The 14,224-nt window shown below is 38.8% G+C and overlaps 1 protein-coding gene across 1 annotated transcript in view; it reads left to right on the top strand.

The window, feature by feature from the left end:
- The first annotated feature begins 7,023 nt into the window (after positions 1-7,023).
- prkd1 (protein kinase D1) overlaps positions 7,024-14,224 on the top strand; it is a 181,437-nt gene continuing 174,236 nt past the window's right edge. The window contains exon 1 of the mRNA XM_060828378.1: positions 7,024-7,156. Within this exon, the coding sequence (XP_060684361.1) occupies positions 7,042-7,156 (115 nt within the window). The 5' untranslated portion in view covers positions 7,024-7,041. The remainder of the gene's footprint in view (positions 7,157-14,224) is intronic.

The following is a 14,224-nucleotide window of genomic DNA, read 5'->3' as shown; positions in this document are numbered from 1 at the left end:
ATATACTGGTACAAGCAAAACCTTGCTGCCCCCCTGCCCCTAGACTGGTCACTCTAAACATTCCTGCATATGTAATGAACTCAGAAGCAGGTAATCGCATGAGGGAACCTGACCTACCCCCAACTGGAGTTGTTTTCACCTCATTATGAGAGATTCCACCCATGAACTTTTCAATTCCCTCTAAAATAAAACCTAGCTCTGTGCTTGAAGGTCACCAGTTCCCTCTATTTAATCCCCATATCGGATTCTCACCTCAGATTCTGCCCTTTTGGCATGATAGCTGAAAATGTGTTGCTGGAAAAGCGCAGCAAGTCAGGCAGCATCCAAGGAGCAGGAGAGTCGACGTTTCAGGCATGAACCCTTCTTCAGAAATGGCTTTCCTGAAGAAGGGCTCATGCCCGAAACATCAATTCTCCTGCTCCTTGGATGCTGCCTGACCTGCTGCGCTTTTCCAGCAACACATTTTCAGCTCTGATCTCCAGCATCTACAGTCGTCACTTTCTCCTTTTGGCATGATACTCAACCATCCCTGTCCTTGAAACCCCTCCCACCTGCATCTGCACCAATCACATCATACACAACCCCTCCTCTCTTCCCCAGTAATTGTTCCACCTTGGCCAGTACCCCTAACCATGTCCATTGATCTTTCATGGAGAGAATTCACTTGACGACCCACTGAGAAAATGAATTTCCTCCACGGCTCCCTCTTAAATGGGACAGCCCAAATGCTGAAACTCCTTGCAGTATCCACCCTCCCTGTAAGGGGCTTTATTAGCAGATTTATCGCTGCAAACTATTTATGAATTAATCTGTCCAATTTAGGATATTACTGCTGTGGTTTGTTTCAAACTTTCAAGTGCTAATGACTTAAACAAGTAAGTGCTGTTTTAAATTCTTCAGTATGACATCAATTATTTTACAGAAGTAACATTTACTTTTGTCATGCTTTGTGCCTTTCAATGTGAGTGGCTAATAGAGTTGTTTATTTCCTGACTGTCTGAGCTTCATCTGGGCATGTTGCAAACTTATCCATGCTCCACTCTGGTCATATGAGTCTCTCAGATATGATTTAAGTGTGGAACAGGAAACAACTGTGAGCATTAAAAATTACCGGCCATTTGTTCCAAAAATAGTTGAGTTTATTTTAGCTGTCACAAACATTTGTAGTGAAATAATGTTTTAGACAGATTTTATTTTGCTGAATTTGTAATTTGATAAATGGGAAAACCTTTTGAATCACTGCTTCCCCACCGTTCCCCCACCACCCATGTTCCCAAAAGGAGAAACTCACTTTTCAAATATCAGCTGAAAATGAATATGCATTAGGGATTCCTGTGAACCTTTTCATATTTTACATTGCTTCTGAGAAAGGCACATAGTAGAATGGCTTGTGCACATGTATTCTGCCAAGTAGGAAAACAGTGTTCAATCAGGCAAGAGCCATAGGTGCTGCTGTCATGACAACTGCTCCATAACACTTGAACTGCTGTCATGGTGACCTTGATGTTCTGTTCATTATTCCTACATACAGTGACAAGTCCTTATTACGAGCAAAATTTATATCTGGTACATGAAACACGTAAATTCAACTGCAGTTTGTGATGCATTCATTCAACAAATTAGCTGCCAAGTGGTGTGTTGAATCTGCCACTTCATTGTTATTTGCTACTTTGTCATGATGTAAAAAAGTAATTAAAATTTTTGCATTATAAAATTTCCACCAAGTAAAACTTGAAAGATTGAGACTGCACACAAGGAATAGTTCATTTTCAGTGCCAGAGAGGTTCAATGAAAGTAATCGGCTCTTACAGTATTTTAATAGATCGTAATGGATAGGACCAAACTTGCTGTAGTGAGTTTAATTTGCATTTACAGCAATAATGCAGTAACTTCTGCAACATTTGATATTTTTCTGTGATGAGGTGGACAAGGAGATGCTGTTTTGCGTTTGTCCTCAAATGAAGGTGATGAAGCATTTGTACATAAATAACATAAAGTCCTCTTAGCCTCACTCTTATTTTGACCACAAATTCTGAAATGTAACATTCTTTGAAAAATCATTGTTAAGAGGAGGTAGTGTGGATCTTGCAGATACTCCTGGGATTGCAGGCTTAGTTAAAGATTTATTAGAGTTTGTTTTACACTTGGATAGATTCATAAAGGTTTGGAGGAATAGAGGCTAGGAGCAGGCAGCAGAATGTTGTGAAAGTCCACTTAGCTGATTGGTGTGGTCTCATCCCCATATAAATAGTCCAGGGAATGCTAGTTTCCTGCAAGTTCATAGCATTTAGACTCATTCTAAATGAGTGCCTCAGATTCAACAGGTCCTGAAATCTCTATTCCTGGTTTATATGTTTAAAATCAAGTCTTTACTGAGACCCTCATGCTAATTACATTCAGTCAGATACTGTTACATTTTTTAAAAAGTGCATTTTCCTAAACATGCTGGATTCAAATGTGTAATTGTTAGTTTGATTGGTTAGCGTTTTAAATTTCATAACTCGCTGAGTTAAATGGGAACATAAAGAAGGAAAATGACATTTTTTTCAGTTTTGATTGTTTATATTGACTTCTACATTTTTAAAGCTGGCGTTCGCATTGTATGTTAATGGATTCCCAGGAAATTTCAGACTAAGTTGTTGTCAGCAAGATCAGAATAATTTTAGCACTACATCCTCAAGTTCAATTGAGGAAGTTCCAGGTCAATAATTCTTTCACTTTCTCAATCATTCAAAGCCTGAGTCAATGATGCAAATAGTTATGGAAATAGTTTTTGTCACAGTTACCTGACGGAAAGATTAAATATGCATCAGGTTATTTGAAATAAAATTCTTAAGATGAAATGTGACTGTCAAAACACTCGATTTGTACACATTTCACAATTACAACAGATTCTCAAAATGGAGACAGTAGAAGCTATTGAAGCAAGCTACTTTCCTTTTAATTTCACAAGTTTTAATGCTATGCAACTCTACATTTTAGGTTGTTTCAATTTCCTAGTAAACCTCAAAGTACTTAAAATGGAGATTAAATTATATTAATCAGCCTTGCCCTTCAAACTTAAACATAAATGTGGAATTTATAATGAAAATTCAAAGCAAGGAAACAATGTGCTAATTTCAAATCGAACAGAATTTCATCTGATGTGGCTTTCCTATTATCATTTTCTCAGTAATCCCACTTCATCTAAAACTCCCACATGATCTTGACTAAGCCTTCACAGCGTCAAGGGAGATCAACTAACGAGGACATAACTCACTCTTTTTACTGAATAGACTCACAGACCTATGCTTCATATCTTGAACCATTGTTTGTTCACTTCAATCCCCACCTTTTAACATTTTTCCACGATCAGTAATTTCCCTGAAGGTGGTGAGCAGAACTCCATGCATGTGTTTGAATTACTACACAGAGCTCAATTCTACCCCAGTCAGCAGTAGTCAGAGTGGTGTGCTGAATTGCAACTGCTTCCACCCATTACTGTTGAACATGCTCTGACATTACATTACTTGGCTACAGTATAATTGAGGCATAAGGGAAGTAGATCATCAGTAATAGGCCCGTGTTAGTTTTTCTTCCTCTGCATGAGACTAAAATGTTTCAGCAGGTCATGGTTGTTGGCAAGTAAGTGTCAGATGCTGAGTAAAAATAAACCCATGTTTCAAGCGTTAGAATTTATTTTTGTACAGTGCTGCACATTGATTATAAATGGATGAATGAATACTTAATATTATCTGTTTATATCAAACCTCAGAGCTGCAATTTCACACCAGCTCTGTGACTTGCCAGTGAAGCAGATCTTGTACAATGGTTGTAATCTCAAGAACAGTGTGATACCACATTTTTAAGGAACCACTTTTGTCAGTAATAAATGGCCTGGTTTTACCCTGCTGCTGTCTCAGTTCTTGGGAGGCCAATTTCAACCAAGAGGACAAAATAAAACAAGCACTAACAAAACAAGAAACAGCTGCTTTGCATATGGAAATGTGTACAAATAAGCGTGGAAAAATATTACTGGACCTCTGATGTGTTCATGAACTACCAGATCCAAAAAGTAATGGCTTCTAAAACAGCTGAACCATTGTCATGTATAGCTCCCATTCCCTCTGTGTTGCCCCCAACCCAATCTGTTGCCTGATTGCTGAGGTTAGCCAAACCACGCATTTATCTTTGTTTAAACTACCATTTTCTGCTTCAGCTCTAATAAAGCATTTCGTAGAGACAGCACACTATGCTTGTCCTGAAGGATTAAACAGTACTGAATACAGCTGATTTTTTAAAAAATCATTCACGGTGTTGCTGGCTCGGCCAGCATTTATTGACCATCCCTAATTGCCCAGAGGGCAGTTAAGGGTCAACCAGATTGCTGTGGGTCTGGAGTCACATGTAAGTCAGATCAGGTGAGGGTGGCAGTTTCTTCCCGAGTGAACTAGCTGGGTTTTCCAACAGTCGATAATGGATTCATGGCTATTATTAGACTCTTAATTCCAGATTTTTATTGAATTCAAATTCCACCATCTGTCATGGTGGGATTCAAATTTGGGTCCCTGAAGCATTATCTGGGTCTCTGGGTGAACAATTCAGTGATAATACCACTAGGCCATCACCTCCCCACTGATTTGGTTTCATGTATTCTGGAAAGTTTAAGAACAGCAAGCCCCCTTTTACATCTTTCACATATCTTTGATGAAAATTTCCATTTCCAATGAATATTCACTGTCTCGAAAATTGCGAAGTAAAAAGACCAGTCTCTTTGTTCTTCTTCGTTCTCTGCTTGAAGGCGAGTTCATCACACAGTGCCATGGGCAGGACAAGAAGCCATGTTCCTCACTCAGTCCAGCTGAAAAAGGGATCAAACTCCTTGCAGTTAGCATCAATTTAATCTGCATAGATTTTTGAATCAACTGATGACCCTTTCCCATAGCAGGAGTCCAGGTCGTTTTGTGGATGTGCTTACTTCATTCCGAAACATCAACTCTCTTGCTTCTTGGATGCTGCCTGACCTGCTGGGCCTTTTCCAGTGCCATACTTTATCAACTCTTGATAATGGCAGCAACTCTAATTACTTTTTATTACAAGGTTGACCAAGAATCACTCCCGTTCTTCTGCCTGCCTCTACTGAATTTAGGGATAGATTTATGCACTGATTCTCAGTCTATTGGCTGTCTTGTGGACACACCTTCCTTGGCCATCCAGTCCTGGAGTGGGATTTGAACATACAGCTACTAGCTCAGGGGCAGGATTTTCACCCATTGTGTTACAAGTTCTCCTTCCAGCCATTTTATAAAGACAGGAAAACAATGTTGAGAAAGATGGATATTTGTTCCACTTCCAAGCTACAATAAAATTGTCCAAAATAACAAATATTACAATTTAAAAACACTTCTGGACAAAAAGAAACAATAAACATTTCTGATTAGGTGCAATTTCTATGAACCAATCATCAATTGCTTGAAAATTTGCTACCCACAAATGAAGCACAAAGTTCTTCACAGATCTCAGCTCTGTTCCTGGATCACCTCAACATTTCAATACACCCAATGTACTCTGTACTGTGTAGTTTACTTGGAAAAAGTTTACACATGATCCATGTGTACATGTTAAATATGATCTGAAAAGAATGGGATCAGTTTAGCTCTGATTTGTATCCAGACAACTTTTCTAAGTGTTAAGCACAAATGGTGTAAGGAATCGTGCTGCTAATTGAAACATATATACATATAAAATAGGAGCAGGAGGAGGCCATTCGGCTTTTTGAGTTTGCCCCTCCATTCAATATGATTGTGGCTAATCATCCCAACTTAGTAGCCTCTTCCCACTTTAATCCTATACGATTTGACCCCATTAATCCAATGTATATAATATAACCTTACTATAATTATAATGCTCTGGTTTTGAGGCTTTGTTCAGGGCAACAGACTATATGAACTGCAATAGGTGCAGGCCAGGAGAATTATTCAAATGACACAGGAGAAGAGACTCTTGATGTACCCATTAAACGAAACATCTATATGAGGCAGGCCTCAAGACCTTGTAGTCCTTGCAGATAGTTCCATTTTCTGCTTTTCAGATAAATTGGAACAGCGGTGGCTGGAAACCTTTCGGTTGCTATTCTGAGAAAGCAACCAACCAAACCTGAGGAGCAGGCCTGTCCATTGAGGTCAGGTTGGTATCGAGTCAGTCAAAGATGTACAGCACGGAAATAGACCCTTCGGTCCAACTCGTCCATGCCAACCAGACATCCTAACCTAGTCTAGTCACATTTGCCAGCACTTGTCCCATATCCTTCTAAACCATTCCTATTCATGTACCCATCCGGGTGTCTTTTAAATGCTGTAATTGTACCAGCTTCCACCACTTCCTCTGGCAGCACATCCCATACACACACCACCCTTTGCAAGAAAACATTGCCCCTTAGGTCTCTTTTAAATTTTTCCCCTCTCACCAGAAACTTATGCCCTCTAGTTCTGCACTCCACCACTGCAGGGAAAAGACCTTGTCTATTTATGTTATTCATGTCTCTCATGATTTTATAAACCTCTATAAGGTTAGCCTTCAGTCTGCAATGCTCCAGGGAAATCAGCCTCACCTATACAGCCTCGCCTTCAAGCTCAAACCTTCCTACCCTGGCAACATTCTTGTAAATCTTTTCTTAACCGTTTCAAGTTTTAATGACCTGACCCACATAAGTCACGTGTGCTGGGGAGATGGGAGTACCTGGGTTTGTTCGAAGAAGTTTCCCACATTATTTCGGGACACATTACTATGAATGTCCAGATGGTTATATTTCCTGTACCATTGGCAATCTAAAGGGTAAGTGACCAATAAAGAATTCCGTTATGACTGTAAATACGCAACTTCTAAATTAGTGTCGGACAAAAGTTCTGATATAATTACTACTTTATGTTGGATCATGACCAGATTGTTTCATACCAATTTATTGTTCTTTCACAGGACCAGACAACTGTACCTTTTTTATATTACTGATTATTCATATTTTAATCTCTTTAATTTCAGTTTCCTGAATGTGGATTTTATGGAATGTATGATAAAATCCTGCTATTTCGACATGAACCTAATTCAGAAAACATCCTACAGTTGGTGAAGGCTGCGACAGATATTCAAGAGGGAGATTTGATTGAAGTTGTCCTGTCAGGTAATAAAAAAAGATAAATATATATATCCTTTCTCAATATTTCAATTATATAAACTAAATTTTGTTCTAAATTGACTACCAGTAATATTACCGATCACTTTCCTTCTTCAGATAGGCCAGCTATCGAGTAATAATATTGCTAAAAGTACTAGATCATTTAGTGTTTTTGAGAATCGGCAAACACAATTTGCTGAACAGTTCACAAGATAGTGATAATTAAGAAGGACATTCAGCCATCTTAATTTATCCATTCAAAGAGTTTCTAACATAGCAACTGCCGCATCCTTTGTTTCTTAACAGGTACCAGAGGTTTTTCCTCTTTATTAGATTAATTATGTAATCTGTAGTATGAAGTATGAATTAACAGTACCTAGACATAGTTTTGAATAAATTGCTGTTACACGGACATGGTTACAAGGTGACCAAAGTTCAGGAGTAAATATTCACACGTTCCACAACACTGTGAAAAGCCTGACAGAATGGAAAATTCAAAAGTCTCACCCTGACAGTGAAGGGTGACATAATGCTAATACTGAGAAAGAATTGTGGCTCAGAGGATTGAGATACAGAAATGGTGTTTGTTGAGATTAGGAATAACAAAGGTCCGAAAATGACAGTGGGAGTTTCTTAGGCTCTCAAATAGTAGTCATACCATTGAATAAGACATAAAGCAAGAAATAACAGGAGCTTGTAATAAAGAGAATGTATTAAATGCAGAAGTTTTTAATCTTCATATAGCCGACACCATTTCAATTGGCAATAGTAGCCTAGAAGTCAAATGTAGGTAAGGATTCCTTGCTATGAGCCATGGTCAGTAGCAAAACCAGAGTACTTTCCGTGGTGTTGATAAGAGAGCTAGAACCTCAGAAACAACAGCAATGTATAGGCAGAGGAGAAGGATCCCAGGAAAAACACACATGAGGAAGGCAATGAAAAAATTACTTCTACTTTCTTCTCCCTCCATCATATTATTCATTTATTATTAAGAATAAAAATGTGAGACTTTTATGATCAATTTAAGAGGAAACTGTAATACCCTGCGGCATGGAGAAATCGGCAGAGGTCTATCTACCTTCAGGACATTCCTGAAGAAGGGCTCATGCCTGAAACGTCGATTCTCCTGCTCTTTGGATGCTGCCTGACCTGCTGCGCTTTTCCAGCAACATATTTTCAGCAGAGGACTATCTGTGTGGGTCACTATTTTAGATTGGAATTTTAAGTTTGTTTAAGTGCGATTTAAAATGAAAGGCCAACCTGATGTTTCAGATCAATTGTTCGTGTTTCCCAGGATGTGTTTTGATGGCTGGAACTATAAGAAACCATAGCTCAGTTTCAAATTGTCAATAACCATCAGGGATGCACATGTAGGCTGTGTTCACATTTTGATAGCCGTACAAGAATGTTTCCTGTCTTTGATGCTGTAAGTGGAGCTGGTCATTTGTTGATTTTAACAGAATGACCACTTGAACTGTTTGACGTTTGCATTTTTTGACTAGCTTTTATGGATGAGGTTTTTTTTGAGTATGAAGTGCCTTTGAATATGACAACTATGTGGAAGGAGTCATGTGGGTGAATCAGAGACATGGGGATGGAGTGAGTAGGCATGTGGGATGGGTGAGTGGTTACCAAGAGTGATGATTAATTCCACTGTGTGCTGCTAATCCAACTTAGTATTATACCCTCTTCACTCCTACTTCTTCATGCTTCCCAATACTCAATCTGTCAGTACTTTTAACATTTTCCCTGTTAGGCCACTTCTAACTTCTTTCCTCTTCATTAATTCAATTTAATTCTTCTTCAATGCAATTCATTTCTGCTTGACTCTTTTCTTCATCACTAATGATTCCCTTCTTTAAAGTCATCCATACCTCTCCTGCCGAAACCCAATTGCATCTCCCTGAGCCAGCTTGTTAATGTAGTGGAATAGCTCCCTATCCCACGTCCACATCAATCCCTGGGAATTGCAATTTCTTTAAAGTGTAGGTGAAAGTATCCATGATCATAATTACATTTATTTGTCCCTTGCGATCACCTGTCCTATGTTCACATGCATCACTTTGATAATGTAATATTCATTGCATTGTTAACAATAAATGGGTTAAAAGTATTGAAAAATTAAATGTCTTGAAAACATCAAAAGAAAGGACTGCTAGGATACTGTGCTGATTGGTAGGCTGAAAGCAGAGATAACAGGTCAGGCAGCATCCAAGGAGCAGGAGAATCGACATTTCGGGCAAAAGCCCTTCATCAGAGCTGCTGAAGGGCTTTTGCCCGAAACTTCGATTCCTGATAAAGGGCTTTTACCCGAAACGTCGATTCTCCTGATCCTCGGACGCTGCCTGACCTGCTTTACTTTTCCAGCACCCCGCTCTCGATTCTAATCTCCAGCATCTACAGTCCTCACTTTTGCCTGAAAGCAGAGATACGTAATGTGAAAAATCTTACAATCAAGAAAAAGGATCCCTTTTTCCCTATCTGGCCTGGGGTCCATTTGAAACACCCTTCTCCAGTTTAACCAAAATTCTATCCTGGCTTCAAAATCCATCAACAAGGGATTGAAGCCCCGTTCTAATGAAGTACATCTTGTTAGCTGGGTAAGAGAAGTTGTGATTACAATTCTTACAGCATGGTGTGATGTATTGCAAACTAACAACACTTGGTTTACATATGCAGAAGGCATGCGCACAGCAGGGATTATTGCTGTTGCATTAGAATGGAAATTTATAAGTGATAATTCCTCAAAACAGTGATGTGGAATTGCAGCAGGATCCACAGAACTGTGGAAGGCAAGAGACATGTCCAAAGAAACTGAATCCGAGTGTGTGGGACTTTTTACAGCATTGTTGTCATGACACTTGAGTAGCTGTTAACCTCAACTGTGTGAAAGACATACTCATTTAGACTGGAGACAGGAACTGTTCTGACTTACACCTGCACCTTTTAATTTGTATAGCCAATGAACTATAAATATAATGGATATTCCTTTCAGTTACTTTTAGACAATGAATATAAATTTGAGAACAACACCCTTTTGCAAGTATGTATGTACAATCCAAATATTTTAATGAGTTTATTCTTTTCTACAATTGAGTTTAGTTACAATGTTTACATCAATTGTTATAGGTAGAGCTAAACCTTCCAAATTTAAGTATATTCAAATTATTGGCTCTTAATGTAATATAAGCAAAATGTAGACAATATTCATTTTTGCACCAAGGTAGTTGAATTCTGGTCAAAGCAGCCGTTTGATTCACAGTCCAATCATCAATGTGAAGATTTGCTATCTCCATCACTGATGTACAGTGGCTGTACCATGTATTATCTACAGGATGCACTGGAGAAACTCACCAAGGTTGTTTGATAGCAAATGTGTGTTCTGTACTGCCTACAAAGACAGAATGTCAATGCATGGAAGCAACAGTACCTTCAAGTCTCCCTCCAAGCCACATTCATGCTGATTTGGAATTAAATCCCTAATTCTTCAATGTAACTGAATCAAAATCCAGCAATTTACTCCTCACCAGCACTGTGGGTGTCTGTCATCATGAACTGTTGCAGTTAAAAAAGCCAGCTCATTATGACCTTCTCAAGGGCATCGAGGGATGAACCATATAAGCTACCCAGCAACAAGACCCCCATCCCTTGAGCAAATTTTTCAGAAGTTGGATATTTGAGAGATAATGGATTGACTGGCAGTAATCCTCTTTAGGTTCTGGAAAAGTCCCCGAGGATTGAACAACTGTCAACTGCACACTCATTCAGAAGTCAGAGTGGAAGTTGAGTAAAAGGAGTCCCCATGCTAAGAATGGGTTCTGTTCTGGAGTCCATTCGCAAGTCAATTTGCTTGCAAGTTGCAGCACTGTGCAGGACAATATAAAGCAGCCATTTGTCAGTGCAGGAAATTTAAGTCAGTACAGGTCATTAAAATTACTCCCCAGTATGGTATTGCCTTCTTAAGTACAAGCATTAATAAGTTGAATGTTCGTAAATCGGGGAACCCCTGTAACTGTAGATCAAATAGCTAACCATCTCTTATTGGGAGAATGTTAGAGTCTATTATAAAAGTGTGATAAAAGAGTATTTAGAAATACATGATATCAGGTAGAGTCAGCGTGACTTAATGAAAGATAAATCATGCCTGACAAATTTAGTGGAATTCTTTGAGACGATGACAAGCAGGATAAATAAAGAGGAACCAGTAAATTCAATATATTTGGGCTTCCAAAAGGCATTTGATAACATATTGCACATCAGGCTATTTAATAAAAGTCATTGATGTTAGGGATAGTATATTAGCATAGATAGAGGATTGACTAACTCGTAAAATACAGATATTTAGGGTAAAGGAGTCCTTTCCAGACATTAACTTGCAACGAGTGGAGTGCCACAGAGATTAATTCTGGGGGCACTATCATTTACAATACATATTAATGACTTGAATGAGAGATGTGAATCTATGACTATAATGTTTGTGGATGACACAAATATAGGTGAGGGAACAGGTGGTGAGAATGATATAATGAGAGTGTACAGATGGATGTTGGTAAAGGTAAAGTTGCCATAGACCTCCCGGATAATAGGGCTGCTGTCTCGTCAGAGGAAGGTAACTAATGGTAGTTTAATCTGAGAGTCACTGTGCCTCAAGTGCGGGGAGAATTTGAGAAGGAGCCTTAGCTGGTGTGGAAATTAGCGTTACTCTGCATTGCCATCAGTCATCCAGCCAATTGAGCTAACTGACTTCCAGATGGATATGGACAAGTTCAGTGAGTGAGCAAAAACTGGCAAGTGGAATATAATGTGGGAAATTTTGAGTTTACCAGGAAGCACGATAAAGCTGAATTTATTTAAGTGGTTAGAGTACGGGAAGCTGCAACACAGGGTGATTGGGAATCCATATACAAAGGGAAGACAATTGAATTAGATTGGATAAGATTCCCTACAGCCCTTTGGCCCAACAAGTCTACACCCACCCTCCGAAGAGTAACCTACCTAGACCCATTTCCTTCTGGCTAGTGCACATAACACTATGGGCAATTTAGCATGGCCAATTCACCTGACCTATACATCTTTGGATTGTGGGAGGAAACCTGAGCACCCAGAGGAAGCCCACACCGACATGGTGAGAACGTGCAAACTCCACACAGTCAGTCACCTGAGGCTGGAATTGCACCTGGGACCCTGGTGCTGTGAGGCAGCAGTGCTAACCACTGAGCCACCGTGCCACCTCAAGGGCACTCAGACTGAAACAATAAAGGCAGCTAGAAATATTGTGTACAGCTTTGGTCCTTGTGTCTAAGGAAAGATATACTAGCATTGGAGGCAGTCCAGAGAAGGTTCACAAAGTTTGATTCTGGGCAAGGAGGGTTTTTTTTATGATTAGAGGTTGACTAGGTGGGCTTGTACTGTATGGAGTTTAGAGGAATGAGAGGAAATTGAATTGAAACATGTATGATTCTGAGGGCATTTGACTGGGTAGATACAGAGAAGCTGTTTCCCTTTGCCAGAGAGTCTACAACCAGTAGGAATAATCTCAGAGTGAAACGTTCCCATTTCAGACAAAGATGAAGAAGACTGTCTTCTCTCAGAGGCTCATGAAACTCTTAGAATTCACAACCGATGGCTTTAGATCCTGGGTCATTGAGTATACTCAAGGCTGACACACTTGAGTAGCTCAGTATCTTTTAATCAGCAAGGGAATCAAGTGTTTTGGAAATGAGGAAAGAAAGTGGAGTTGAGGATTATCAGATCTGCAATGAAGTCATTGAATGGTGGACCACATTCAGTGAGCTGAATGTTGTACTTCTATGTCTTACGACATTTATTAATAATAAAAAACAAATATTTTTAACAAATCATTTCATTTTTAAATAATGCTTCCTCTTGTTTAGGTGTGTAGTATCTTGAATTTCTTTTTTATTCACTTGTGGGACATAGGTGTCACTGGCTGTCCAGCATTTATGGCCTTGCCATTGTTTACACAATGAGCGAACCACTGGCCATTTAACAAACATTTTACAGCTAATATGTATGTTAGACTGAGTTGGGGGAAAATAAAAGGAGGACAATTTTCCTCTATTGTGCATTGATTCAAGTCCATAGAGGAACATCAGACAGGAAGGACTGCACTTATATTGCACAGTCTGCCCAAGTTTCAAGCCATTGTTATCAGCAAATTCAGGAAACTTCAGGGATTGAATGTGGGATCTAGTGCCTAGATATTGTGCAAGTACTTAGTAGGAAGTTTTATGCATCCTCAGGCATTAAAGATATGTAGGCAAATGTGCTTCATACAGCATTTTCACCTGTTTCTCTTCTTTTAAATGTTTGCCTCAACACTCATCAACAATGGATTGCAAAATAATGGAACTGAATATTTAATGTACTGAATAAGACATGCATGCATTTTATTTGCTTTTTCAGTAAAACTTTTAAAAGAAAGCATTCAGTGAAATGTCAAACTCCCACCTACATATGATTTTTGAACTGTATGAGAATGCTCATAATTTTTGTTAACAATCTGGCAAACACTTCAAATGTGGATCATTCTAATATTCAAATACATTCAGTACCTCGGACAATGTTGGTTTTGTTAACCGTAAGGTTAATATTGCTTGCTAATTGTGCATGAGAGTTTTTATCATCCATGCACTTTGTTCTGCCTACGTTTAGTCTACTGAATAGCTGCTGTACTTCTATCACAAGACCTTTCAGTTAACAGGGTTCATGCTCAGATACTTCAGTTTTTTGACTGTTAGATTTGATCAGATTCTTCAGGTAAATCCTTGATGATAAATTATGTTCCTTATAATTTTTACTGAATTGCATCTGGAATCAGATTTGTGAACTTACCCCATTTTCAATGTCTTACCATTTTTGTGCATTATATATTTCAGTTTTCATTCTAACCAAGATATGTTAAGATAATGAATACTATTCTGCTTGACTATATCCACTTGTCTGAAATGTTGAGTGCATCTGAAAGGCATTATAACAGTAATTTTTTACTTCCAATTTTCCCTTTGTCAATTCACTTCCCACAAGTATGTTGCATGAGTGGATGAGATAAGT

This window comes from Hemiscyllium ocellatum, chromosome 8 (genome assembly GCF_020745735.1).
Source record: "Hemiscyllium ocellatum isolate sHemOce1 chromosome 8, sHemOce1.pat.X.cur, whole genome shotgun sequence".
NCBI lineage: Eukaryota > Metazoa > Chordata > Chondrichthyes > Orectolobiformes > Hemiscylliidae > Hemiscyllium > Hemiscyllium ocellatum.
Note: the sequence above shows the minus strand (reverse complement) of the source record. Positions and strands in the feature narration are given on the sequence as shown.